A 26,468-nucleotide genomic window follows, 5' to 3' on the forward strand; every position below is an offset into this window, starting at 1 on the left:
ACTCTGTCCCGCGCCTGCGCATCCTGGTACCTCCTCCCGACCGGATATAACGGTCCGCGCGCGGCTCTCCGAACCGGAAGTGGAGAGGAACTGTCGCGGGGCGCGACTGGCCTTACTCAACGCCCGGCAGTCTCTGCCGTTGCAGCCGCCCTCGGCGCTGCCGAGGCTTCCCGCAGTCGCCATGTCCGCCAGCGCCGTCTACGTGCTGGACTTGAAGGGCAAGGTACTGAAGGCTCCCCACCCTCCCCGTTGCCAGGCAACCAGTGGGGCCCTCGTCCCTCGGGGACCCACCCTGTTGCTAGGTAACCGGCCAGGGAGCCCCACCCTGGCATTAAGCGTGGAGGTCGATAGGCCTCACCTGAAGGGCCCCGCCCTGTTGCTAGGTAACTGGGCGGTGGTCTTCACTCCACAATCACTGGTCTGTTGCTAGGTAACGCGGTGGGCTGCCACCGCCGCCGTTGCCAGGTAACCCGTGGCCTCATCCCCTTCCGTTCAGTCCTGAGTCCGGGGCTTGGGCCTCCTTGGGAACCCCCCCCCACCCCAACTTGGGGAGGACGGGCTGCAGCCGCCCTCAGAGTCCGGTCAAGCGCCGCCGAGGGGCCGTGCGACCCTTGACCGAGGTAACTGGGCGTGGCGGGGACTCTGTGCCCTCGGGCCAATCCCGCCTTCTGTGGGCGCAGCAGCTTCTGTTTAACCTGCGTATTCTCCCTGTAGCAGTTTCTCTCTGTTCATGGTGACATTTAATTACGAGGGTTAGGGAGGTGAGTGGGGGGAGTGGCATTTTAGGAGGAAAAACTGAGGCACAAAGAGGTGAAGCAGCCTGCCCAAGGTCAAACCGGTCACAGAGAAGTAGCAGGTCTCCAAGTTCCACTTGGAGTCATCTGTCATTCAGTGATATTTGCAGAGAGTCTACGAAGCTCCAGGCATGCTTCTAAGTGGTGGGCCATTTTGGGGGGAGCACAGTCAGTCAGTCCCTGTCCCATGAACTGACAGTCTGGTGAGGGAGATGGACACCAATCTCCAAATACAAATAAGCACAAGTAAATGTCGATCACAGTGGGGGAGCAATGAGCATATAATAGAGAGCCTCAGCTGAGGGGTCAGAGAGGGCTTCCCTGGGGGAGTGACAAAGGGGACTGACAAAGGGGACTGAGACTGAGGGAGTTGGCATAAGTAGGACCAGGCATCTTCCCTAGGGTTGTCAGACAAGAGAAGCTCTTACAGAAAAAAATGTTCAGGCCTTCAGAAGTGGGCTGTTGCCCTCCAAGCCCACCCCAGGTGGAAGACAGGGCCGCCCGGCCTCTTGCATGTGGGAGCAGCAGGAGCTGGCCCAGCAGTGTTAAACAAGCCCCGCATTCATGGGCGACAGAAGCGTGGGTGTTGGGTCCTAGGCGAGGTGGACAGGAGTTGGCTCAGAAGTTGAGGCTGAAGAGGTGAGGTGGCTGCCCCTTCCTGCCCCACCTCCAGAACTTTCCTCAAGTCCCTTGAGTGAGTGCCTGCCTTGGGTGCCACCAAAGGCAACAACTGGTGAGTCCCAGTGCTTCTTCCCCCAGCCTTCTCAGAAACAGGGAGGATGCCCTTCTTAGAGGTGCACCAGCGGGTGGGTGGGTACAGTGCTCCCTAGTCCTGGGGGCATATGTTCTTCCATCCTGGCCACCACATCTCCAGAGATGCCGCAGAATGCCTGTCTCAGCTTGCTTGTTTCTTCAGCAAACGTTTCCTGAGTGCCTGGCACGCACCCAGTCCTGTGCCAACTCTGTGGAGCTAGGCTGAGTGCAAAACCCGTTTCCGCGGTGCAGCTGTGTGACTTCTGACAAATGCATTATCTTCTCTGGGCCTTAGTTCCTCACTGGTTGGAAGAGACCTTTATGGGGTTATTGTGTGGAAATGTGGGAGGCTTGGCCCTGCTGTGGCCCACAGTTCGCATTAGGCTCCACAAGCCCTCTGTCTGGCAGGGGAGGCGCGTGGAAGCCAAGAGGTTACGGATCCAGGCAGCTACAGGCAGGAACAAGGCCCCGGGTGATGCAGTTGCTCAACCTGGTATTTGGCTGTCAGAGGAGTTACAAAAGGCTCCCTGGCAGAAGTTAGTGCCGGAGCTGGTTTTGAGGTGACCAACTAGTGGTCAGGTGGAGAAGAGGTGTCCCAGTGAGTACAGAAGGTGACAGGCAGCCCACGTGGGCTGGCGAATCAGAAGTTTTGTTAATGCCAGAGCCTGGAGGATGGCACCAGGTGTTGAGAATGGTGTTGAGAATGTCCCAATTGGAGAAGGGCACTGAAGGGACCCCTTCAATTCCAGGAGGAAGGAGTCATAATGAGGAGATTGTGGCCTGGGAGAAGCATGATCAGACTTGCCCCTGGGAAGCTCCCCTCCCTCCCTCTGCAACCAAGATGCCCCCCTCCCTCCGTCTGCAACCAAGACGCCCTTTATTCCACCCCCTGGGGACCTCCAGTTCCAAAAGTCGGCCTCCTGAGCAGACTGCACTGAATCAAAAATAATCGAGGAGCTCAGGACCACGTGTCTGCCTGCCAAGCAGAACCTCGGATCCCTGAGGAGACCAGTGTGGCCACATCGCTTGTAGCAAGCCCTCCCTGGACACTTCTGCATCTCTTGCTTCTTAGCAGCAGCTGACGCCACTAGCCACCAGTCATCAGCACCTCCCCCAACTTTAAGGATGTCACACTCTTGATGTTCCTTTTGCTGTCCGCCCCTCCCGCACAGCTGGCTGCTCTCAGGCCTCAGTGTGCTCCCCATGCTGTCCCTCGTGGTAGGTGGGCTTTAATTTATGGCAGTGCCAGTGGCTCTCAGTTGTACTGCAGTCCTGCACTCACCTCTGCCTCTCTGACCATCACTGCCTATCTCTGTTGACTCTGAGGCCTGTTGGCCTCCAGGACACCGTGGAAATCCCAGCCACTGCACACTGGGCATTTCCCAAAATGAACATCCTGTCACCTCCCAGATTTGCTCTGGGTCCGCCTCACTAAGCGGCACAACCGTTCATCCATCCATCCAGTTGTCCCCACTAGAAAGACATTGTTCTGACCCCTCCTCATCCCATGTTGACTCCATGCATGTTTACTGAGCATCTACTATAGGCAGGACCCTGGGTGCTGAGACACAGCCGTGAAGGAGACAGGACTGGCTCCTGGTCCCTGGGAATGTCAGACATTAAAGGAAGGTGCAAATAAACATATGATGCAATGTGCAAGATGGGCACTGAGGACAATGGGGCCAGGGTGGAAGGATGGGACACGCTCTGTCAGCCAGGGCAGGCAGGCAGGACCTGGAGGAGATGCCTTCCGAGCTGAGGCTTGAGAATAGAGGAGGTCAGGCCTTTCTCAGCAGAGGGGGCTGCAAGTGCACAGGCCCCGAGGAGGAGCAGATGTGCATCGCTCCGAGAGCCGGGGGTGGGACTGTGGGGTGTTAGGGGCTGCGAGGAGCCCAACCCGCAGGTACCTTGAGCCGTGGTGATGGACGGGGGGCTTCGTTCTCAGTACCAGGGAGGCTGGGGTAGGTGTCAGTTTCAGCAGGAAGAGAGACTCACTCTGGCTTCTGTTGAGGAGAGCCCTGTCGCATTTTGTGAGGAAGGACCTGGGTTGGGGACAAGGGTGACAGCAAGGAGAGGGGCTGTCACCTTAAGTGTTGCTCCCTCCTGCCTTTACCTCTCCTCTGGCCCTACAGCCCCAGCTCTGAGGCGGTCGTCACTCGGCCTGCCCACTCTTCCCAGACCCCCATGGGCTGTCCCCACCCCACACCTTCAGCCATGCTTGGTCCCCGTCTCTCCTGTCCCTTCAGGCCTTGATTCGAAGGTCATGCCCTCGGGAAGGCCCCCAGTGCCCCCTAAGCAAATGCCTATGCCTTGGCTACCGCCATGCCCCCAGGCCCAGCACAGTGCCACCTTACATGGGCACAGAATGCATACATTTTTAAAATTTTGGTTTTTGTTCGCTGTGGTACTAGGGATTCAACAGGAGCACTCTACCCTGTCCTTTTTGTTATTTTGAGGCAGGATCTCCCCAAGTTGCCTGGGCTGGCTTCGAACTTGCTGTCCTCCTGCCGCAGCCTCCCAAGTAGCTGGGACGACAGGCGTGTGCCGCTGTGCCCGCCAGCGCGTGAGCACCTGGGCAGCCCTGGGGGGGAGGCAGGGGAAGCAAACTGTGCCCTGCTCTTTCCTTTGAGCACTCTGGGGACCCAGAGGCCCCTGTCCAGCCAGCATCCCCCAGACTCTGGATCCCTGGAGAAGAAAGTGGACCATGAGAAACCAGGGAAGCGGCGTTTAGCAGCAGAGGTGGCCCTGGAGCCCGCTGGGGCTGGGGTGAGGCACTGACTGCTTCACTCGCCATGTGACCTCAGGCAGGCAGCTTCACCCTGAAGGCCATCCCGTCTGTCTCTGACGACCACGGGCCTGCCTTAGGGTGATGGCCAGGAGGACAGGTGGGAGTCCCCCGGCAGGGCCAAGGCCCACGAGCTCCCCCACAGGGCCTTTTCCCAGAAGCCACAAAAGAGACCAGGAGAGGCACCCCTCTCCCTCTCCCTCTCCCGCCCTCTCCTGGCTGGAAGCTTTGAAGACTGTGTTTCCTGAGGTGGCAGTTCCGGGCATGGGGGCTGCACCGTGGCTTGGCCCCCAGAGCTCAGCAGCTCCAAACTAGCCCAGGCTGGCCCAGCAGGAGCCGCTTGGCTTCGCATCCTCCGGCCAGGGGTCATCTGCATGTGACAGCTGCACTGAGTTCAGTGTGCGTTTGATGAGATCAGTCACGTGTACAGCCTGGGAAAAGAGCCACACAGCCCAGCACTCCAAAGCGCCCTTTCGCCCCTTTGCTGTCCAGCACTGTCCCCAGCAGCCACTGATGTGTTTTCAAGAAGTTTATGTGTAAGTGCAGCCGCGCCGGCTCTGCCTCCTGTCTGGTTCCTTTCCAGTGCGGAGATTCTGAAGTCCCTCTGTGTGGGTACAGGACAGCTGGCCCGCCAAGTCCTCGGGCTCCACACCCCTGGGTTTACCCTAACATGGACCAAAAGTATCTGAAAAAGGCCAGGGGCGTGGGGCACGCCAGTAATCCCAGCAGCTTGGGAGGCGGAGCAGCCTCAGCGGCCGCGAGGCCCTAAGCAACTCGGCAAAACCTGTCTACAAGTAAGACAAGAAAGGGCTGGGGCGGGGCTCCCTGGTTAAGTCCCCTGGTTCATCTCTGGTACCCGCTCCCCCCAAAATTTACCCACACTGAACATGTACAGACTTTTTCTTGTCATTATTCCCTAAACAATATGGTGTGACAACTGTTTACGTAGCCTGCGTGTTGTCTTAGGTGCTGTGACCCATCAGGAAACGGGGCCGGAGTCTACCGCGGCTGGGTGGAGGTTCCGTGCGGGTGCTGGGCCGCTTGACACGAGGGGCTGGAGCAGATTCTGGTGTGCTGGTGGGGCAGGCCCTGGGACCAGTCCCCTGCAGATACAGGGGGTGACTGTGGTGTGTTCCTTTCTGTGGCTGCTGGCTGTCTGCGGTGCGCATGGGCACGAGTCTTCCCTCTGTTCCGCTGCTGAAGGCCGTGGCCTCCAGGTCTGTCTAGTGCAGAGCTGCTGCAGGCGTGCTCCGACCCACAGTCCCGTTTCTCTGGGGTGGACACCTACGGGAAGGCGGCTCCTGCGGTAACTGTGGCTTGACTTTTTGAGACACTGTCAGATTCCTATTGTGCGTGCTTGCTCCGTTTTTCAGCTCTGCCACATGTGGGCAGAGGGTCCTGATCCATAGGTGGGAGAGGAGAGGGGCTCTCCTGGTCGGGCTGCAGGTGTGATCTAGTAAACTGAACCTTCAGTAGCGAACAGGACCCCGACACGGGCAGGAGAGCAAGTCGCGTTAGCGCGGGACGCCTCCGTGAGGGCCCGTGCAGGGAGCTGCTTGGCCTGGTGTCTCTGAGCCAGCGCTTCAGACCTGGGCCTTCCCTCCAGAGCCCTCTCCTTGCCAAGAACCACAGTTAGTGGGGGCGTCCTCACGTTCACCTGGAGGGGGAAGTGGCCTCTGGTCTAGTTCCTGTCCCCAGGAGGACAGGACAGCTGGCACATCTCGCCCCTGCCTCAGGGCCCAGACTGCAGCACCCCAGATGAAAGCTCCTGTCTGTCCTCTTCCTCCCCGACCCCAGGTGCTCATCTGTCGGAACTACCGTGGCGACGTGGACATGTCGGAGGTGGAGCACTTCATGCCCATCCTGATGGAGAAGGAGGAGGAGGGCATGCTGTCCCCCATCCTGGCCCACGGGGGTGTCCGCTTCATGTGGATCAAACACAACAACCTGTATCGTATCCCTTTCCTGGAGTTCTGTGTGAACACGGGAGTGTGTGTGTCGACACGTGTGTGTTGCCTACACACGTGTGCCCCCAGGGCCGGTCCAGTACCATGCAGGGTACACAGCCCTGTCCTTCCAGAGCTCCCTGCTGCCCAAGGAGATAGGCTAAGAACACAGCATGACAGGTGATGGGTGGGGAGGAGGGGGCAGGAGGGGGCCCAGGAAAGGAGGTGACATCCTGGAAGAGACCTGTAGGAAGGCCAGCATGCAGGGCAGGGGGCATAAGGAACACTGGGCCCAGGTGAAGCTCCTGCGAGGGGCTGCAGCTGGAGCTGGGGGTGCGGAGCAGGAGCAAGGCCGGCGTGGTCAGCGGCTCTGCAGCCGGGTCTAGAGGAATGTCACCCAAATGTGGTGGGAACTCCTGGGAGGGCTTCAGGCACATCTGCATTTCTGGCTGCTGAGTGCACCCTTTTAGGGAAGAGCAGTGGCCACGAGGAGATGCGGAAGAGGCCAGGCCAGTGTCCACATGGGAGGGGAGTTGGCCTGAACCACAGAGGGCAGCGAGCTACAGAGATGGGGAGAGGTTTGCTCAGATCATGGAGTCTCCTCCCTGCCTCCGGCCAAGCCAGACTGCCCATAGGGCCCAGCTGGCCATCCTGCTTCTTGGACCAGATCTCCAAGCACCTCTGGTACCCACACTGCTGCAGCAAGGCTCGGCTGTGCCGTAGCCAGCCCGTCTGGGCCCCTACAGCAGCTGAAGTGGCAGAGGCCGTCCCCTCCTCCCACAGTGCAAGGGAGCAGCAGCCCCCTCCAAGGACCGGGGCGGGTGAGCTGGTGCACACACGGCCCCACTGTGTTTGCAGGGACGCGGGAACTTGCCATGCAGACGCGCTCCATGGGCCACCGCACGCCCAGAGCCTTGGGACCGTGGCCTCCGGCCTCCCTGCCACCTTCCCCCACTCTGCACTGCCAGGAGGCCAGCCTGCTGGTGTGGGGCTCGTCTGCGGTGGGAGGGGGTGGCCCTCCTCTGGCCTCTGCTTAGACTTCGCCCTTCTCCAGCAGGCCAAGACGGCTCTGGAGAGCCTCTGGGCAATCTGTAACTCAGGGAGTTGACCGTTCTCTGAAGCCACCTGGGTCTGGGCCGCACACACCCAGGTGTGGGGAGGGGCCAGGCACTGATGCGAGCTCAGCAGCAGCCATCAGACCAGTGTCCCTCTGGATCCCCACATTCCACACAGGGACAGCTAAGGAAGAGACAGTGAGGGCTCACCCCTCTGGGCGAGTGGACATCCTCCCACCCTAGCCTGGTCCCCAACTTTATCGTCTGGTGACAGTTTCCAGAATGAACCCGACTCTGAAGGCCAGGAAAGTCACCACTGCCCCCTCCCTATGTCTCCGGGAGGCCTGTTGCTGGCTGCAGGAAGGGCCTGCCCTCCTCTCTCTCCACAGCGCCCATTTCCTGACCTCTGTGCTGTGCGGGGGACGGTGGAAGTGAGGTGGACGTGGCCCCTGCCCGCCCGCCCTCCATCCCAGAGCTCGTGCTTGGCACACAAGCCACCTAGCTCAGGCATGTCACGGACAGGGATTTCTGTGGTGCCACATACAGGCCTTAGAGGGACCAACCTCCCTGGTGGCTCCAGACCCATTCAGGAAAGAGGAATAGGAAGTGCCCAGCACCTGCTGGCCCTGTGGAGGCAGGGGCTGGTTCCTGCAGGAGGGGAATCTGGGCCAGGCACCTTACACAGCAAGTCTGCACTCAGGCCCCCATTAAACAGGGAGGGACGTCGAGGTCACGTTAAAAAGATCCGCTTCGGGGGCCACTCCCATTGCCAAAGCCGGCAAGAGCTAGCGGCAGAATTGGCCCCAGCCGTGTCCCAGGGGTCCTGGCCGGGAACCTGACCCATCTTTGGAGGAGCAGGACTGGTCGGTCCTGTCCTGGTTTCTCTTCTTGGAAGAGGCCACTTCACCCAGGCCACTTGTCGTCTCTGTGATTCTCTGTGTCCTCAAGTGCTCCCTGGGGGCTGGTAACTGCTGTGTCCCAGGCCTGGCTGGAGCCCCGGGCCTGCTAACCCCCCTTGCCACAAGTAGATGGCAGGTGGTGTGACGGGACTCGAGAGGCAAGGCCTGTGGGCAGAGCCGCTTGGGAACGCTCCTTAACCAGGCTCCGTGCAGTGGTCGCCACCTCCAAGAAGAACGCATGCGTGTCTCTGGTGTTCTCCTTTCTTTACAAGGTGGTGCAGGTGAGCGTCCTTCAGGGGCTGAGGAGTGACTCTGCTCTCGCGTCCCCGTTTGTGGCCATCCCTAGGGAGTTCTGAAGCCAGAACTCTGGAAGTGGGAAGGGGCACCCTGCCTTCTTGCACTTGGGGTTCTGTGGCCTTTGTAATTTCCCCCCTGGTGAGGTCAGGAAGTGGACAGAGGAGGTGGGGCTGGGACAGGGGCGAGCCCTGAGCCGGGAGGAATGATGGAGGACCAGCTGGCAGTCGGGTTGGGGAGGTGGGTCGTCCCAGGCTCTGCTTAGACTCTTCAAGGCCCAGTTGCTTGGGGCCCACCTTGGGGGGGTGGCTGACACGTGCCAGGTGTCAGCACAATTAAAGAGAGGCTCTGGGGAGGCCACAGGCCCGTCGGGGGAGGGGTGTGGATCTAGGAGGGAGGAGAATGGAACTGTGGGTTGGATCCAGGGCTTCTGGTCAGATGTTGGAGGGCGTGTGCCCAACCCCTGCTGGTTCCCCCCTCACAGACAGCCAGCGCTGTCCTGCCTGCCTTCTCCAGGCCGAGTGCTACAGAGCACGTCACCAAGCCTGGGATGTGTGCGCAGGGCTGTTGGCTCTGCCTGGAGGTGGAGGAGTGTGCGGCCCCTTCACCCCGTCTCTCCTCCCAGCGCTCCTCCCACCCCCACCCCGACACCACAGGTGTTCTCCGAGTACTTCAAGGAGCTGGAGGAGGAGAGCATCCGGGACAACTTCGTCATTATCTACGAGCTACTGGATGAGCTCATGGACTTTGGCTACCCCCAGACCACGGACAGCAAAATCTTGCAGGAGTGAGTGGGTGGGGAGGGCACCATGGGTCAGGTGGGGCCATGGCATGACATCATGTCCTCAGGTTTGCAAGTGGGAGAAGCAAATGTATATCCCTGCTGTCCCCCTCACCCTCCCATCTCCAGCTGGACCTGAGCCTTATTTATTTGTTACTGGGGATTGAACCCAGGGTGCTTAACACTGACCCTCGTCCCCAGCACTTTTCATTTTATATTCAGAGACAGGGTCTCACTGAGTTGCTTAGAGCCTCGCTAATTTGCTGAGGCTGGCTTTGAACTCGGGATCCTCCTGCCTCAGCCTCCCAAGCTGCTGGGATTACAGGCGTGCGCCACCGCGCCCAGTGTGGACATGGGTTTTAGATTGAGCTGTTCTGGGTGGCTTAGGGTCCTTTCTCCACAACATCTCTCATAACATGAACATCATTTCCTGTTGTAGCCACATAAATGCCCTGAATCCCTTGCTCTCGGGAAGTTGCTGGCTTATGTTTCACTTTGGGCTGTGACAGAGTTTTCCTTCTTTGGAGTTTTTTCCATCAAAAAACCAGTCAGTGTGGGTTCAGCACTTACTGGGCCGGATGTTGTGGAGAGCACTTTCCATCCTCTCAGTCCACAGTCCTGGGCACCAGTCTTCTTTTCATAGGAAGCTAGGGGACACCCAGAGAAGCCTGTGTTCCCAACCACTGCACCTGTTGCTCTCCAGGTGGGATCAGTCACCAGGGTGCCCCCGCAGGGCTCAGTTCTGCTCACATGCCCATCTCATAGGCTCTTCTTCTGCTGGGTGCGGTGGCAAGCCTCTAACCCCAGCTACTCGGGAGGCTGAGGTGCAAGGATTGTGTGTTCAAAGCTGGCCTCAGCCCCTTAGCGAGACCGTGTCTCAAAATAAAAAGTTTTTACAAAGGGATGGGCCTTAGCTCAGTGGTAGTGAGCTCGCCCAGCATGCACCAGGCCCTGGGCCCCGCAGCCCTGCAGTCAGTCACACATGCATGCACTTGAACACACATCCCCGAAACACTGTCTCCTTGCTCCCCGAAATAAGTGCTATTGGTTGTCGCTGGATTCTGTCAGCCTGCTGGACAGCACTCAGGGGGTCCTGTCCTGGAGCCCACGCCAGGGAGGGGCTTCCATGTGGCTCAGGACCTGCTGCTTCCACCCTGCCCTGCCCAGATGGCCACCTGAAGCTTCCGTGCCAGTGCAGGTGACACCTCCTTGACTCTGGCCCCACAGGTACATCACTCAGGAAGGCCACAAGCTAGAAACAGGGGCCCCGCGGCCCCCAGCCACCGTCACCAATGCAGTGTCTTGGCGGTCTGAAGGTATCAAGTACCGGAAGAATGAGGTGTTCTTGGACGTCATCGAGTCTGTGAACCTCTTGGTAGGCTTCCTTCTTTCTTGCTTTTTTTTTTTTTAAGTATTTTTTTTTAGTTGGACGCAGTATTTTTATGTGTTTATTTTTATGTGGTGCTGAGGCTCGAACCCAGGGCCTCGCATGTGCTAGGCAAGCGCTCTACCGCTAAGCCACGACCCCAGGTTTCTTCCTTGCTTTTTAAAAAATGTTGTTGAGTGCTCCATCATAGGAAAAAACTAATTTTAATTTTAATAATGGCAAAGCCCTAAGAAACACGGAGGTGTGATAATCGGCATCAGCAGTGTTGAGCCTGCTGCTCAGGAAACAGGTTGCGTTAGCCAGAGAGCACTTGTTCTGACACTCAGTACGTGCAGGTAGTTTAAAAGAAAGAAAGTGTAAAAGGTTAAAAGCTAAAGTTCCTGTCATCAGAATGACCTCCTCCCTGAAGGACTGTCATTGTCACTCCTCGGACCTCATGTTGGATGTCCAAAGGGTGTTGTTTTCCAGGGCGCGGAGAGCGTGCAGGGTGGTTCTCCAGGTGCTGCCTTGGTTTGGAGGGTCTGGGTTGGGTTCTGGTCCACTGTCTGGTGCCTGGCTTCGTTTGCTTTCAGCGCTGGGGGGACCAGGGCCTCGAGCATGCTGGGCCGATGCTCTGCCACTGAGCCGCACCCCAGCCCGTCTGGTTTGTTCCTTTAATTTGCTTTTTAGCTATTGAGTAAAGTTGTTCATTGTGCCTGTGAATGTCAGCCCCCACTCAAACCTGTGCACTCGTCCCCCAGCCAGGGTGGAGACCCTCAAAATGTCCATCCCTCGTGTTGCTCCCTTGTAGCCCACTCCCCTCGTCCCAAACCCCAGGCAGCCACCATCTGTGCTCAGTTACTGTCGCGTGGTCTTTGAGATTGTCACCTGGATGGCATCGTCCTGCAGTGCAGCTGTCAGGGGGTGTGAGGAGCCACACGTTGCGTTGTCAGTGCAGTGCCTCGCGGGGGTCCAGGTTCCGTGTGTCTACCGCTGTTTCCTCTCTGTGCCCTTCTCTTTGTTTTACATTCTGAATGAACCACAGTGTGATTCTCCATTCATTGAAGGACATTTGGGTCATTTGCCAGTTTTTGGCAATAAATGAGTAGTGTTGCTGTGTGTCGTGTTCGGGGTCGTGTGTGGACATGAGTTTTCATTTCTCTAGGGTAAATACCCAGGAGTGGGATGGCTGGGTCACACGGTAAGTGTACGTTTAACTTTATAATAAACCACTGAACTCCCCTTTGCACGCTCACCAGCAGCGGGTGGGGATTCTGGTGGCTGCGCCCCCGTGGTCTTTTTTACTTTGTGCACCCCCTTCTAGGGCGTAAGGAGCGTTCTCTCGGCAGAGTGCCCGTCTGTGTTTTCCCAGGGCTCCATGACGCGCAACATGCCTTTTTGTGTTGCCTTCTCACCCCTGAACCCTCTGTGGAGCAATGTCTCTCTGTGTCTTTGAGCACTTTACAATGGGATTGCTGGTTTTCTTACTGTTGAGTTTACAGGTTCTTTATATCCCAGATACAAGTCTTGGTCAGGTAATCGGACCAGCAAGTATTTTCTTCTCGTCTATAACTTGCCTTTTTATTCTCTTAGCAGTATCTGGCAAAAGTTTTTAACGTTGGTGAAATCCAAGTATCAAAAGCATTTTTTATTGCACTTTGGGTGTCGAGTCTGACTCATTGCCAACCCAAGTTCAGGCCAGCCTTCTTCTGCACTGTCTTCTCAAGGCTCTATAGATTGTATTCAGATCCACAGTCCATTTTGAGTTGGATTTTATATAAGGTGGGAGGTTTTATATCCAGGTTTCTTTTTGCATATACAATAATTTTTTTGCAGTTGTTCCAACACTGTTTTTCTTTTTTAGAAGAGTACCCTTTCTCTATTGAATTGCTTTCACACTTTTGTCAAAATTAACCTCACTCTGTTTCTGGCCTGTCTTCTCTTCCAGTGTCTGTGTAGCTGTTGTGTCTGCATATTCCACTGTCCGTACTGTGCCCGTCTCTTCTGTTGGCCTATGTGGCCTTCTATCCCTACATCACTAACACACCGTTTTGATTGTTGTAATTTTATAAGAAGTCTGAAAATCAGTATGATTTTATGATTTATTCAAAATAGTATTATTTTGTGTGTGTGTGCCGGGGATTGAACCCAGGGTGCTTAACCACTGAGCCACATCCCCAGCCCTTTTTATTTTTTTTTATTTTGAGACAACATTCTTCATTTTAAAATGTTTTATTCTAGTTCCTTTATATAAAATTTTGCAATCAGCTTATCTATATCTACAAAAGTTCTACAGAGGTTGTGACTGGTCTTTTGTTAACTCTATAGGTCAATTTGTTGAGATTCGATATATTTACTAAATTAAGTCTCCCAATCCATGAACAGAGAGGGAGAGAGTGTGTGTGTGGGTGTGCACGTGAGAAAGGAAGAGAGATTGGATTTCTGTCATCAATGTTGTGTAGTTTTTACTGTGACCGCATTGTTAGAGTTATACCTAAGCACTGCATTTTTTCAAGTGATTTATTGACTGTGAACAATAAAAGCCCTCTGTAGGTGAGAAGGACGTTACTTTTCCTGATTCCTGAACTCTCACAAGTGTGGGCTTAGCGGGGCGGGCACTTGAGAGTTTATGGTCCCCTTATTTTCATTCATCTTGGTTTCTTTGTTCGAGGGGGTAGGTAATAGGGATTGAACTCAGGGCCCTCGACCACTGAGCACATTTCGTATTTTATTTAGAGACAGGGCCTCACTGAGTTGCTTAGCTCCTTGCTTTTTGAGGAGGCTGGCTTTGGACTCTCCATCCTCCTTCCTTAGCCTCCCTGCCGCTAGGATTATGGGTGTGTGCCACTGCACTCAGCTTCATCTCTGGATTAGAATGTCAGGTATCAGCAAGAATTTCATCTTTTGAAGCTGTTATAAGTTATATATTTTAATTTAAATTTCCAACTGGACATCACCAGGGTTTAGGAATGAGCCATTTGTTTGCTAACCAGGTCCCGCAACCTTGCTAAACCCACTTATTCTTTTTTTTTTTTTAAGTTGTAGATGGACACAATACTTTTATTTATTTTTATGTAGTGCTGAGGATCGAACCCGGTGCCTCACACGTGCGAGGCGAGCGCTTTACCAACAAGCCACAACCCCAGTGCCCTAAACCCACTTATTCTTGAAGTGCTTTTTGAATTCCTTGGGACTTTCTACATAGATGTATTGGCAATAGACAGGGACAGTTTTATTTCTTCCTTTTAATAAAATCTTTATGCCTTTTCTCTCTTTTCTTGACCTATTACCTCATTAAAACTTTCAGGGCAGTGTTGACTGTGAGCGTTGAGAGCAGACCTTCTTTCCCTGTTCCTGAAAGGAAAGTATTCAGTCTTTCACTGCTAACTAGGAAGGCAGCTGTCAACGTCCTGTTTTCATGTTAGAAGTTCCCTTTTATTGCTAATCTGCTGCAAGATCTTTATCATGAATAAGTGTTGTATTTGTTAAATGCTTTTTCTGTGTGAATTGTTGCCAGCATGGGGGTTTCCTTTTTTAGATTTTTGTTTGATGTTTGTTTGCTTGTTTTTTGCCATGGTGGGGCCGGAGCCTAGGACCTCCCGTGCTAGGCAGGACCTCCCGTGCTAGGCAGGCTCTCGCCAGCCTCACCCCACCCAAGATGTTAACATGGTGGTGTCCGCCAGCATGTTTCTGATGATTGAACCAGGCTTGCATTCCTGGAGTAGATCCAGTTGGTCTTGGTGTGCTATTTTTTATGTATTGTTGGCTTTCGTCTGCCTGATATTGTACTGGAGAGTTAGGGCTCTGTATTCATAACAAAGTCTGGTTTGTATTTCTCGTTTTGTAATACTTAGGTTTGGTTTGGTATCAAGGTAGTGATGTCCTTATAAAATGATCTGGGAAGTATTTCCTCCTCTTTTCTGAAAGAGATTATATAGAATTGGTGCTAATTATTTAAACATTTGTTAAAATTCACCAGTGAAACTATGAAACTAAGCAGTGATTTTTTTTTCAGAATGTTTTTAACTACAAATTTCAACTTTTTATTTCATTACTATTTTTTTATTTTAGAGCTTGGTCCATGTCACATGACTTGTTGAGTGGTGTTTATAGCAATCCTTTAGGTCTTTAATGTCTGAAAGTCTATGCTGGTATTTCCTCTTTATTCCTGGTACTGATCATTTGTGTTTTCTCTCCTTTTTCTTTATCAGTTTTGTGAGGTGTTTACCTATTTTATTGATCTTTACAAAGAATCAGCTTTTGATTTCATTGATCCCCCCCATTTTTCTGTTTTTTTTCAATTTTATTTCTGCATCATCCCTACTATTTCTTTCCCCTTAATGAAGGTTTCTCTTCTCTTTCTAGTTACTTAGGTAAAGCTGTAGATAGGAATTTGAAACTTTTCTTCCTGTCTGAAGTAAACCCTTAATGCTGTAATTTTAAAATCATTGTTATTTAAAACATCTCACAATCAATATGTTGGGGTTTTATTTTTGTTCGAAAATACCTTCAAATTTCCTTCGAGACTTTCCTTTTGACAATGGGTTATGTTTAAATTTCTGAAGGTTTGCAGATTTTTGTCATCCTTTGTCATTGATATTTAACTCCATTGTTGTCTGAGGACATACCTTGAATAATTTCAGTTCTTTAAAATGTGTTAGGTCTGTTTTAAGGACCCAAGAATGCTCTCTCCTGGTGAGAGCTCCATGTGTGTAGCCAAGGAGTGTGTCCTCTGCTGTCCTTGGGTGGCGTGTGCTGTGAAGGCCCGTTAGATCCAGCTGATCGATGGCGTTGTTCAGTTTTTCCAGCAGTTTTGGCAGTGCTCTGCTGCTTGTCACCCTTTACTGACAGAGGGGGTAGGGTGCCTGCCTTCACGGTGGCTGTGTGTCTTTGCCACCCTGCTCTTGGGCACCTACGCATTTAGGCTTCTCATGTCTTCTTGATGAACTGAACCCTTTATTATTATGCCACGTCCTTCTTCATTTCTGATAAGTGTTCTGCTCTGAAGTCCACTTTGCTATCAACACTGTCTCCCCAGCGTTTTGCTTTGTTTGGTTGGAGGTGCTGGGAGTGGAACCCGGGGCCGGGCAGGCGGTTAGGCCCCAGCCCCAGTCTCTCTGGTGCGCTTGTGGTTAGTTTTTTCACGGTGTACGTTTTTCTTTTACTTTTTCTCTCATCCTTTTACTTTAAGCCTTATACACAAAATGACCATAAATTTTTTAAAAGATCTGATGATCTTTTTTTTTTTGATAAAAATAACTAGTTGCCCAGGCTATCTTGAATTCATTTTATCTTCTTGCCTCAGCTTCCTGAGTAGTTAGGATTCCAGACTTGTGCCACCGTGCCCAGCCGTAGTCTCTGTCTTTTAATTGCATGTGTTTAGGCCATTCATACTTTTTGTGACTGAATTTGGACTGAAGTCTACCATTTTGTCATTTGTTTCCTGTTCTCTGTTTTACTAATAGTCATTCACCACGTAATGACATCTTGGTCAACAATGGACTACATATATGATGGTGGTCCAATAAGGTTTTAAAGGAACAGAATATTTCCTGTGACCGGGTGATGTCATAGCTGTCATGTCACGTGTTGGTGATGCTGGTGTAAACACACCTACTGTGGTACCAGTCGTATAAAAAAGTACAGCACATACAGCTGTGTGCAGTGTGTAATGCTTAATAGTGATAATGAACGACTGGGTTATTGGTGCACGTATTTACCATGCCACACTGTTTATCACCATTTCCAAGAGTCCTCCTTTTAGTGTTTTTTTGTTTGTTTTTGGTTTTTTTTTTGGCCATAAAACTGTGTTGTGTGATCACAGCAGCAGTCTCATACGTCTTGTGTTACCACGGTCTCTGGATTGCACCGAGAGGCCGTGTCTAGTTATTGACTTGTGACCTCTATGCATCTAGGTCCGTATGAGTGTACTTATGATGTTGGCACAGTGACAAAGTCACCTAATGAGAACATAGCCTGGTCATTAAACACGGGTGACTGTACTTGTGATTTCAGAGTTACTTGGAACCAGCCTCCTACACTTCCTTTGGTCTGTGTGAACACTGCTATCCCTGGCTGGTAGAGTCGTCCTGTCTGTTACGTCTGCGTATGTGGAAAAGCCCACCAGACACCCGAACTCCTTTCTCAACTGTGAGACCCACTGCTACCTGAGAGGAGAGCAGTCCCCATAGATACCCAGGTGCTCACCAGTCCTCTGGCATCATTTTCCTTCCATCTAAGACGTTTTTCTTAGCGATTTTTATAGTACAGGTCTGTGGGACACCAGTGTCCCTGGTTTTTCCTTCATCTGGGAGTGTCTTCACATTCTGCCTTTGTTCCTGAAGGATCTTTTCAGTGGACACACAACTGTGGATCAACAATTTTCTTTTAGTATTTTAAACATGTTGGGCTGCTGTTCCTGGTGAGGCGTCCCCAGTCGCTCAGGTCCTTGTCCTCTGTGGGTCATGTGTCGTTTTGCTCTGGCTGCTCTCCCAGTCTTTCTTTGCCTTTAGTTTTCAACAGTTAGGTTTTATTTTTCCTGCTGCTGGTGATGAAATCCAGGGCCTCTTGCATGCTCTGCGAGCACTGTACCGTCGAGCCACGTCTGCGTCCTGCCGCAGTTAGACTTCAGACATCAGGTGTGGGTGTCTGTGCGTTCCTATTTGTTTGGAGTTTATTCCCCTGTCTTTCCCCTGCGGTACTGGGTACTGAAGCCAGGTCCTCCCCACGTGCCGGCCGGTGTTCCGCTACTGCGCTCGGCCCAGCCCTTCACTCACCTCCTGAGTCTGTAGGTTTAGTCTCTCACCAAGCTCAGGAAGTCTTCAGCCACGACGTCCTCAGGTATGTTTTTATTTCACTCCATTTCCTTCTGGACTCCAGTGCCATGGGAATGTCAGACTTCTGTTATTGTCCTGTGGGTCCCCCAGACTCTGTCCTTCCCATCTTCTCTCCATTGTACCCACTGGATCATTTCTGTTGATCTGTCTTCCGGTTCACAAGTTCACTGACCCTCTCCTGTGTTGTCTCCTTTCTGCTTTTCATTTTTATTTTAGTTAGTGTATTTTTTTACTTCTAAAATTTTCACCATTTAATTTTTCTAAGTGTCATCTTTTCTTTGCCGAGACTTCCTATTTCAGTATTGGTCACAAGCATGTTCATGATTATAAGGTGCCTGTTTAAAGTCCCTGTCAGATAATCCTGACATCTGTGTGTCAGCAGTAACATCCATAGATGGTATATTTACCACGCAGGTTGAAATTGCCATGGTCTTCATGTGCTGCGTAATTATGAATCATATCCTGAACTCTAAATTACTACATGATGAGATTCTAGGTCTTATTTAAATAATATGGAAAATGTTGGTGCTTTTGTTTTATCCAACAGTTGACCTGGTTTTGTCCAGGCCACAAATTCCAGCCCAGTGCTGTGAGCTGAGTCCCAAGCCTCGGGGCCGTTCACTTTTAGCTGAGCGTGCACTGCCCAGTGGTCATTCTGGGGCCCGGGTGGTCAGCTCGGCTCTGAGTGGGGGGCGAGTCATACGGCACGAGGATCAGACTCTCACGCAAACTCCAGAGTGCTCTGGAGACACGACTTCTGGGTGGCTTTCCTGAGTCCCTCTCTGCGCTCTATCTAGCCGTTCCCTTTCCCCCGACCGAGCCCGGGGCTCCAGCTGGCCACTGTGGGGTTCACCGACGGGCCTCACACAGGTGGGGACAGGGAAGAGCACAGGGTTGCCCATCCTGGAGCAGCAGCCAGCGTCACGGGATGGCCTGGGCCCGGGACATGAGAGAACAGAACAGTTCCCCAGTTCCCCTTCCAGCCCCAAGTGAGCCGAGGCCCTCCAGTGCCGTCTGCCCACAGTGCTCACTTCCTCCAGGGCCTTGTGTCCAGGGCCCGCCATGGCCGTCAGTGCGCAGTGAGGCTGGCGGGGCTGATGGGAGCTGCCGCCCTCCTGCGGCACCCCCAGCCTGGCCTGGCATGGCCTGCTGATCCGTCACGTGGGCCCAGGGTGTGTCCCTCTGGCCGTCACAGCAGGGCACAGGCCATGCTTGCTCATCGGCAGGTGTGTGCTGGCGACAGCTCCCTCACTGGGTCGGGACTTCCAGAGGGTGGGGTCTCCAGGCCTGGAGCTGCCCGAGAGGGGGCTCCTCTAGAAGATCGTTCCACAGCTCACGCTGCGACCCTGTGTGCCGAGAAGGTGACCTCGTAAACCACCGTCCCCTTCTGCCTAGGAGCCCTCGTCTGAATTGTTGGAACTCAGAACACGGCTCTGGGGTCCTCTGGGGTGGAAAAGCAAATCTAGGGGTGCAGTTAGAGCTAAGGGGGACAGCACCTAGCCATAGTGCATTGCTGCGTGTGGCTCTGCCCAGGATCCCACTCCTTCATAAAGGTCACCACAGGGGCCCATGTGAGAGCGTCACCTTCCTAAGTCTAACTGCAGACCTGGTGGCTGGGTCAACATTTGTCTCCAGATTCCTGTCATGTGGATGGAGCAGGGGACCTCGCAGCCAGTCCCCCTTGGTAAACATCTATCTGACCCATGCCCTGTGGAGGGCACTGGCTTCGGGTGGCCGGGCAGCCTCAGCTAAGGCACTTGGCCCGACAGCTGCCCTGAGGCAGAGACCGGCCTCATGAGCTGGGAGGCCTTCTGGCTGCGCTGCCTGGGCTTGCCGGCCAGGGTTCGGGACACCTGCTCAGGTGAGGGGGCAGCTCCCAGAGGAGGGGGCCCGGGGGCCCTGGAGCGAGGCAGGTGGGACCCCCAAGACTTGGTCCTGGAGCTCAGGGGTCCAGGTGCCTGCCTGGTGCTGGCTGAGCAGGGAGCAGCCTGGCCTCCCTCACTGGAGGGTGCTGCAGGCAGACGGCAGGGCGTGGGAGAGACCAGGGTGCTGCCTGGGCACAGGCGACGGGAAGCCAGTGGGTAGGAGTGGACGGGGGACAGCGGCAGAAGGCGGGCCTGCAGGGCCTTGTCCTTTCCTGTGCCTTCCTCAGAGTTGTAGTCCCCTTAGCCCCACCGTTTCTCCCCTCCCCTCAGTGACAGCAGCCTGGTGGGACCTCCGTTTGTCCACCCGGTGCTTTTTAGATGCTTGTGTGAAAGACGGGGCGATGTCCTCCTCTGTAGACACCCCACCTTGGGCCCTCCCTGCACCCTGGGCGGGTGCGCCCTGGCGTGTGGCCCCTGGGTCTGAGCTGACGGCCCTCAACGTGCTTGTCAGCGTGGCCTTGCCCGTGCAGAGTGACCGCGTGAGCTGCGGTTCCCTCCTCCGTCCTCGGCCCAGGGCTTCCCTCTGTGCTGCAAAGTCCTCCTCCCTAACGGGGGCTCCCGGGACGGGTGGTGGGTGCAGGCCGTCACCTGGTGGCATGTAACCGCACTCTCAAGTGTGTCCTGGGTTATGAGTGCAGTGAGTAGCGGCCCCCTCCTGTCACCTCCGGTCACAATCCTTGCCCCATAGGTGCCCCGAGAGTGTGTCGGGTGGCCTGGCACAGAGGCTGCGGTCCTCTGGGGCCTTAGCTGCTGTGACTGGACGTGTTTCGTTAATCGTCACTTTGGATTGAGGGCTCTCAGACTTCAGGGCAGCCCTGGGACGCGGGGAGGGCCAGGACCCGGATGTTCCACCTCTGACCACCCTGGGGAGGAGGGGCCATAGGCCCAGGTGGAGAATCAGAGACCTGGAGAAAAGTGAGAGCCGCGCCCCGCCGCCAGGTGAGCAGGGCTGGCAGGGTCCTGCCCCGGGTCAGCTGAGGACGCAGCCTCAGAGGAACCAGCTGCTCGGTCTGTTCAGGGGTCACTCAGGGGCTCCCATGTGAGAGCGCCTAGGTCAGTTCCTGGCACTGCATCACCAGGCCCAGTGTGGCCCGAGACCTATGAGGCGGGGCCTGCAGTGTGTGTCCCCCTGGTCCTAGCAGGGGGCTGGACAGAGCCCCTCGAGCCCAGAGCTCTCAGCCTGGCGTGGGTTGGGAGCGGGGTCTGTGCCTGGGCTGCCCCCGCCAGGGCTCATGAGGGGGAGCGTGGAGACAGGAGGGACGCCGAGAAGAAAGCCGTGGGGGTCGCCGCGTGGTGGGGACACTGGCAGGCGGGGCCCCTCACACCAGCCGCCGTCTCCAGGTCAGTGCCAACGGCAACGTCCTGCGCAGCGAGATCGTGGGCTCCATCAAGATGCGGGTCTTCCTCTCGGGAATGCCGGAGCTGCGCCTGGGCCTCAACGACAAGGTCCTCTTCGACAACACGGGCCGTGAGTACCAGGCCAAGTGGGGGGGCGGGCGGCGGTGGCCCAGGGCGGGCTTCACGGGGCTGCTCACCATGGAGGAGAGGCCGGCTCGAGCACATGGCCTGGGGCATCTCACAGGGCTCACAAGATGGCGAAGGAGACGCCAGAGTGGAAATCCCAGAGTCAGGTCCCAGGCCACCCAGGGCTGGGGAAAACCAGGGAGCACTGTAAATGTCAGCGAGAAGCACCGTCAGGCCAGGTCTCTCCCCTGGGCTGTGGGAAGGTCACGGGAAGTGGAAGTGACCTGCAGCACTTCCTACGGTGGCCCAGGATTGTCTCTCCCGGGCATTATTAGCCCATGAGGATGGCTGGGCAGGGGCACCCCCCGGTCCCCTTAGTGAGGTGGGAAACAGGTTCCAGCAGGAGGGCACGGTGGGGCCTGGCCCTTCAAGGAGCCGAGCCACCGATCATCAGCAAGTGTGTCCGGAGAAGCCCGCTGCCAGCCCTGTCCCCAGGACCACAGTAGGCACTCGTCATCAGGTGCCACCAGGGAGGCGAGGGTCAGCAGGGGTGTCAGTGGGCCCTGCTCTGCCGGGAGCCCAGGGCTCACCCTCCCTCCCTCAGGGGGCAAGAGCAAGTCTGTGGAGCTGGAGGACGTGAAGTTCCACCAGTGCGTGCGCCTCTCGCGCTTCGAGAACGACCGCACCATCTCCTTCATCCCGCCGGACGGCGAGTTCGAGCTCATGTCCTACCGCCTCAACACCCACGTGAGTGCCGGCCACCGGCCCTGTGCCAGGAGGCCCAGCGCGAGGCCCAGGCAGGCCCCCTGCTCCTCCCAGCAGGGCAGGACAGCCCCTGTCCCCAGGGGTGTCTCGCTCCACGAGGTGGCCCCAGGGCAGGCACGGTGTCTGGCCCACCCCCACTCCATGGGCAGTGTCCGGCTCCAAGGAGACCAAGTCCCGGGGCCTGAGCTCCCTGAGGAGGCAGGACGGAGCCCCTCCCCCGGCCAGGTGTGGTGGCCCCTGCAGGCCCCTTCTCCAGTCAGCACTCCTCCTGCGCCTGTGCTGGCCGAACACTCTTCCCAGGGCCCGGGGCACTGAGACCCCTCCCTGGAGATGGCCCTTGCCCTAGGCCTCCCCCTCCCACCCGAGGCACTTATGAGATAGGACCCGCTCGAGTGCGTCCCCTCCCCCCAGGTCAAGCCCTTGATCTGGATCGAGTCTGTGATCGAGAAGCACTCCCACAGCCGCATCGAGTACATGATCAAGGTCAGCCGGGAGCCGGGCAGGGCCAGCGGTGTGCCGCCCACTGAGGGCCTTCCAGTGGCCCTGGCCCATCCGTGGCCTCGGGCATTGGCTTCCATGAGGGCCGGGGAGTCACGGGGCTGCCATCTGTGCTGCCTCAGTGTGGGCTCAGCTGGGGGGGTGGCCAGGGACAGGAAAGAGACACCACCCAGGGCTCCCTTCAGATGGTGCCACTTCCTTGGAGGGGCCTGTGGCCAGGCACAGGGAGGCTCCCCAGAGCGGCTGCCTGCCAGGTGGACGCTCACCTCTCCATGACACTCCAGCCCATGCCAGGCTGGGGACACAGACATTGTCCTAGAAGTCCAAGGCCAGGCCAGGGGGAGATCTGGGAAGCCACGGAGGCTTGGGGGACAGGCGGGAGACACCCGACTTCAGAAGCCAGGCTCAGGGGGGTGGGAAAGTGCCTGGAGATACCAGGGCTCATCGTTGGGGAGCAGATCTACAGGCCAGGCTGAGGGGCTGGGGCCCTGGTGGCCCTGGGTGGCTGAGCTGGGCCATCTCACCTTTACCCTCCCAAACCTTGAGCCAAGTCAACCCCCTCTGCAGGCCAAGAGCCAGTTCAAGCGGCGGTCCACTGCCAACAACGTGGAGATCCACATCCCCGTGCCCAACGATGCCGACTCACCCAAGTTCAAGACCACAGTGGGCAGCGTCAAGTGGGTCCCTGAGAACAGCGAGATCGTGTGGTCCATCAAGTCCTTTCCAGTGAGTACCCTCCCCCAGGCTCTCCCTGCTCCTCCTCCAGGAGGTCAGGAAGGCCAGTGTGGCTCTGGTGCTGTTGAAGGTCCCTAGGTGACACCAGCTCTTTGTCCGTTGCTGCTCGCCCTCTCTGGATCCAGGGGCCCAGCTACAGCTTGGAAGTGTGTTCGGGAAACAGGAAGGGCACCTCCTGGCTCCTCCTCCTCTCTCAAGATGGTGTTGCCCTTCAGCTCCCAGTTTTTGTATCTGCACTTACTTATTGGGGTCGCCAGTCACCATCCCCCGCTGCAGGCAACTGCGTTGTTTATAATCTTTGGCTTTAGAGACACTTCAGCGGTTAACCTTGTGCCTGTGTCATCCTGTGTCCTGGGAGTGTGGCTTCAGGGAAGGTGGGTCGCAGCCTGCAGAGATTCCCCAGGGAGGGCAGCAGCAGAGTTGCTGTCAAGCTTTCAGACTTCTAAGCAGAGAGAGTGGACTGTGGCTGTGCCACTGTGACTTGCTCTTCTCCTGTTATCAGCAGTGCTTTTCTTGTGACTAAGGGCCATTTGCATTTCTTTTTCTGGGAACTAGCTGTCTCTTGCTCAATTTTTTTGGCAGGTTGGGTCCTTTTCTTGGTTTCCAAGTGCTCTTTACATATGGGCTGGATGGAGACCTTTTTGTTGGTGTAAGTGGTGTATAGTTCACTTTGGACTTTGTTTCTGGCATCTTCTGCTGATTGTGTCCTTGTTTCATTGTTAATATTGTGGTTTAACGTCATCACATGTCTGTCTTTTCCTTGTGTTGTGTCTGGATTTTAAGTCATGCTTTGGAAGCCTCCCCGTTCCTAGCACAGAGGAATTCACCCACGTTTGCCTCCAGAGCCCGTCGGTGGCATGTCTGGGTCCCCTGGGAGCTCGGCCTGGTACACGGGAGGAGACACAGAGCCGCGTTCTCTGTCCAGAGGTCCATTCAGGTTCCTTTAGTCATTTACTAAGGAGTCTGTCTTCCCACAGTTTGAGATGCCGTGTTCACCAGGTCCAGATTTTCACGTGGCAGTCAGTCTATTTCTGAACTTCCTCTAGTCTGTCCATCCGTGCAGGGAGGCGCTGTCTGAACTAGCGCTTCATTCTGTTTTCACATCTGGCGCCCTGCCCGCCTAACGGCCCTACGCCCTGGGTACCTCCCTCCACTGACCTCCCGGCAGCCTTCGCAGGCTTCCTTTTCCTCCCAAGCATTGGAACCCGGGGGTCTGCACAAGGCTGCTGTTAATGGGGAAGAGTAACGCCTCGATGAGCTGAGCTGTCCTGTCCCCGAGCCACGTGGGCCTGTTTTAGTGTGGTTTTTGATACCAGGGATTGAACTCAGGGGCGCTCGGCCACTGAGCCACATCCCCAGCCCTATTTTGTATTTTATCTAGAGCCAGGGCCTCACTGAGTGGCTTAGGGCCTCAATTTTGCTGAGGCTGGCTTTGAACTCTCCATCCTCCTGCCTCAGCCTCCCAGCTGCTGGGACTACAGGTGTGAGCCACCGCGCCTGGCTTCCTTTATTTCTTGTTTTGTGTATTTTTGACTACCTTTTTTTGGGGGGGAGGGGATAAGGTTACCTAGTGGTTTGTCTGTTTATTTTTTTTCCAGATTTGTTTTTGACTTTATTTGTTGTTTATTTTCCTTTCCTATTTAAGTCTTTAAATTAATTTTATTTTATCTCATTTTTTGCATTCCTGGGGGGACCAGGAATGGCCCACACTCTCCACTGAGCTCCATCCCCAGCCCCGAGTCTTTTTTTGTCTGAGTCACATATTCAATTCACTGATTTTTGTTTTAAAGCTTGTTTTTATACAGGTGTCTACGCTGTAATTCTGGCTTGTAACACTTTACATTATTTTCTAAAATAATGTATTCAGATAGAGGTTGTTTTGTTTTGTCTTTTAAACTCCCTGATGCAGGCGGAGGGAGGCTTCTCTTCCCGTGTCCCCGCCCTGTAGGTGGAGGTGCGGCCACAGTGAGTCCCTGTGCTGTCCTTTATGGACTGAGGGAAGATGAAGGCCTCGTTCTCAGCCCCCAGTGAAGCGCCGTCCACCTGGATGAGGGCCGGGGCCCCAGCTGGTGCCTTCCTGCGGCAGGTGCCCGTCTCGTCCCCTCTGCTCTGTGGAAGTGGCTGCCGCGCTGTTAGGTTCTCAGGAACTGCTTTGTCTTCCCTGGGAGTCCAGGCCTGGGGCTGTGCAGCGGTGGCCTGTCCCCCTCTTCAGGGGGCGTTCTTGCCCAGGTCCCCTGCTGTGACATTAGTGGCCTCCTCTTCCTCTCGTGGCTTCTCATTCTGGCTTGAGTCAGTCTGCAGTCCTCCCCACTGAGGGGGGATGAAGTGGGGGACCCGCCGTCTTGGGGGCCGTCTTCCCAGTGTCCCCTTTCCTGCCTGCTCCCTTTGCTCCCAGGGCACAGTGTGGGTGCAGGTCTGGTTGGGCGGGTGGCGTCCAGGCGAGAGGTGGGCTCCCCTCCTGCAGCCGCTGTTCGCTGTGGCTGTCCAGCTGCCCTCCTGCTTCCTGGCCACACTCGGGGCCGTCGTCTCCCTGGCTCTGGGGGGGGCGGGCAGACGTCTAGGAGGGAGCTGAGGCTTGAGGACGCACCCCCTCTGGGGCCAAACAGACAGCGACCCCTGCTGAGCCTTGGTCAGGCCTCTGGGGACCAAAGACTGTGGTGTCCCAGTGTGGCCAGGGCAAGGAGAGGGTCATGCCGGCCCCCCTGGCCTTGCTCTGGCCCCACCTCTGGAGTCGCTGCTCACTCCTGCGCCTGAGGCTGCTGCCCCCCGACCCTTGGGGAGCAGGACCTGGGCCAGCCCTCGGTCAGCACTATCCCTGGGGTCCTGCTCGTCACCTCTCCCTGTCCACAGGCTTCTTGACTTGTCCCTTTCCCGTTCTGCCCTGACATTGGGCACATGGAGCTGTCCCTTAGACCTTAGGCTGGCAGGTGGCCTGTCCCCCAGCCCCTGCCTGTGCCTTCTGCTCAGTCCCTTGCTCCTCCCCCCCAGGCCACGCTGTCTTGTTGGCCTCCGTGGCAACTCGTCTCCTCTTCCTGAACCTTCTGAAGCCATTTTGCTTCTGAGAACTCATTGCCTTTCCTCAGAGCGGCTCTGGCTGCCCACTGGGGCCTGTGGGGGCAGACGTCAGGCATGGGGGACAGGCCCGGCAGGGAAAGTGGGGCGCTGGGCAACCCGAGCAGACAGGCGGGGTCCCGGGGCCAGCGCAGTGTGGGCTGCTGTGGCGGTGCTGGCTGACTGTCCCCCCTGCCCAGGGCGGCAAGGAGTACCTGATGCGGGCCCACTTTGGCCTGCCCAGCGTGGAGGCCGAGGACAAGGAGGGCAAGCCCCCCATCAGCGTCAAGTTCGAGATTCCCTACTTCACCACCTCAGGCATCCAGGTACGTGGGCTGCAGTGGGGCCGCGGGGACTGGGCGTCAGCGAGCGCAGGCCACACGCACTGGGCTTGGCGCGAGCAGCAGGAGAGGGCCGCCGCTCAGCCTGCCGCGGGCACAGGAGGCTCTGCTCCCCGGGCCCAGCCCCACCAGGGAGAGGCCTGCACCCCGCCCTGCAGCGCGTAGCATGGCAGGCTCCCC

At 55.8% G+C, this 26,468-nt stretch overlaps 1 protein-coding gene across 2 annotated transcripts; it reads left to right on the forward strand.

The window, feature by feature from the left end:
* On the forward strand, nt 1–26,468 carry Ap1m1 (adaptor related protein complex 1 subunit mu 1). Of its 2 annotated transcripts, XM_048795487.1 has the most exons (11): nt 52–223; nt 6,130–6,286; nt 8,446–8,513; nt 9,183–9,313; nt 10,535–10,682; nt 11,839–11,874; nt 20,776–20,902; nt 21,503–21,645; nt 22,075–22,146; nt 22,729–22,887; nt 26,148–26,468. In XM_048795487.1, exons 1-11 carry the CDS (start codon nt 182–184, stop codon nt 26,451–26,453), a joined length of 1,389 nt encoding a protein of 462 aa, XP_048651444.1. In that variant the 5' UTR covers nt 52–181; the 3' UTR covers nt 26,454–26,468. The 2 variants fall into 2 exon arrangements, with proteins under 2 accessions (XP_015344692.1, XP_048651444.1); XM_015489206.2 differs by lacking the exon at nt 11,839–11,874 and having other exon boundaries at nt 1–223.

This window comes from Marmota marmota, unplaced genomic scaffold (assembly GCF_001458135.2).
Source record: "Marmota marmota marmota unplaced genomic scaffold, marMar, whole genome shotgun sequence".
Lineage (NCBI taxonomy): Eukaryota > Metazoa > Chordata > Mammalia > Rodentia > Sciuridae > Marmota > Marmota marmota.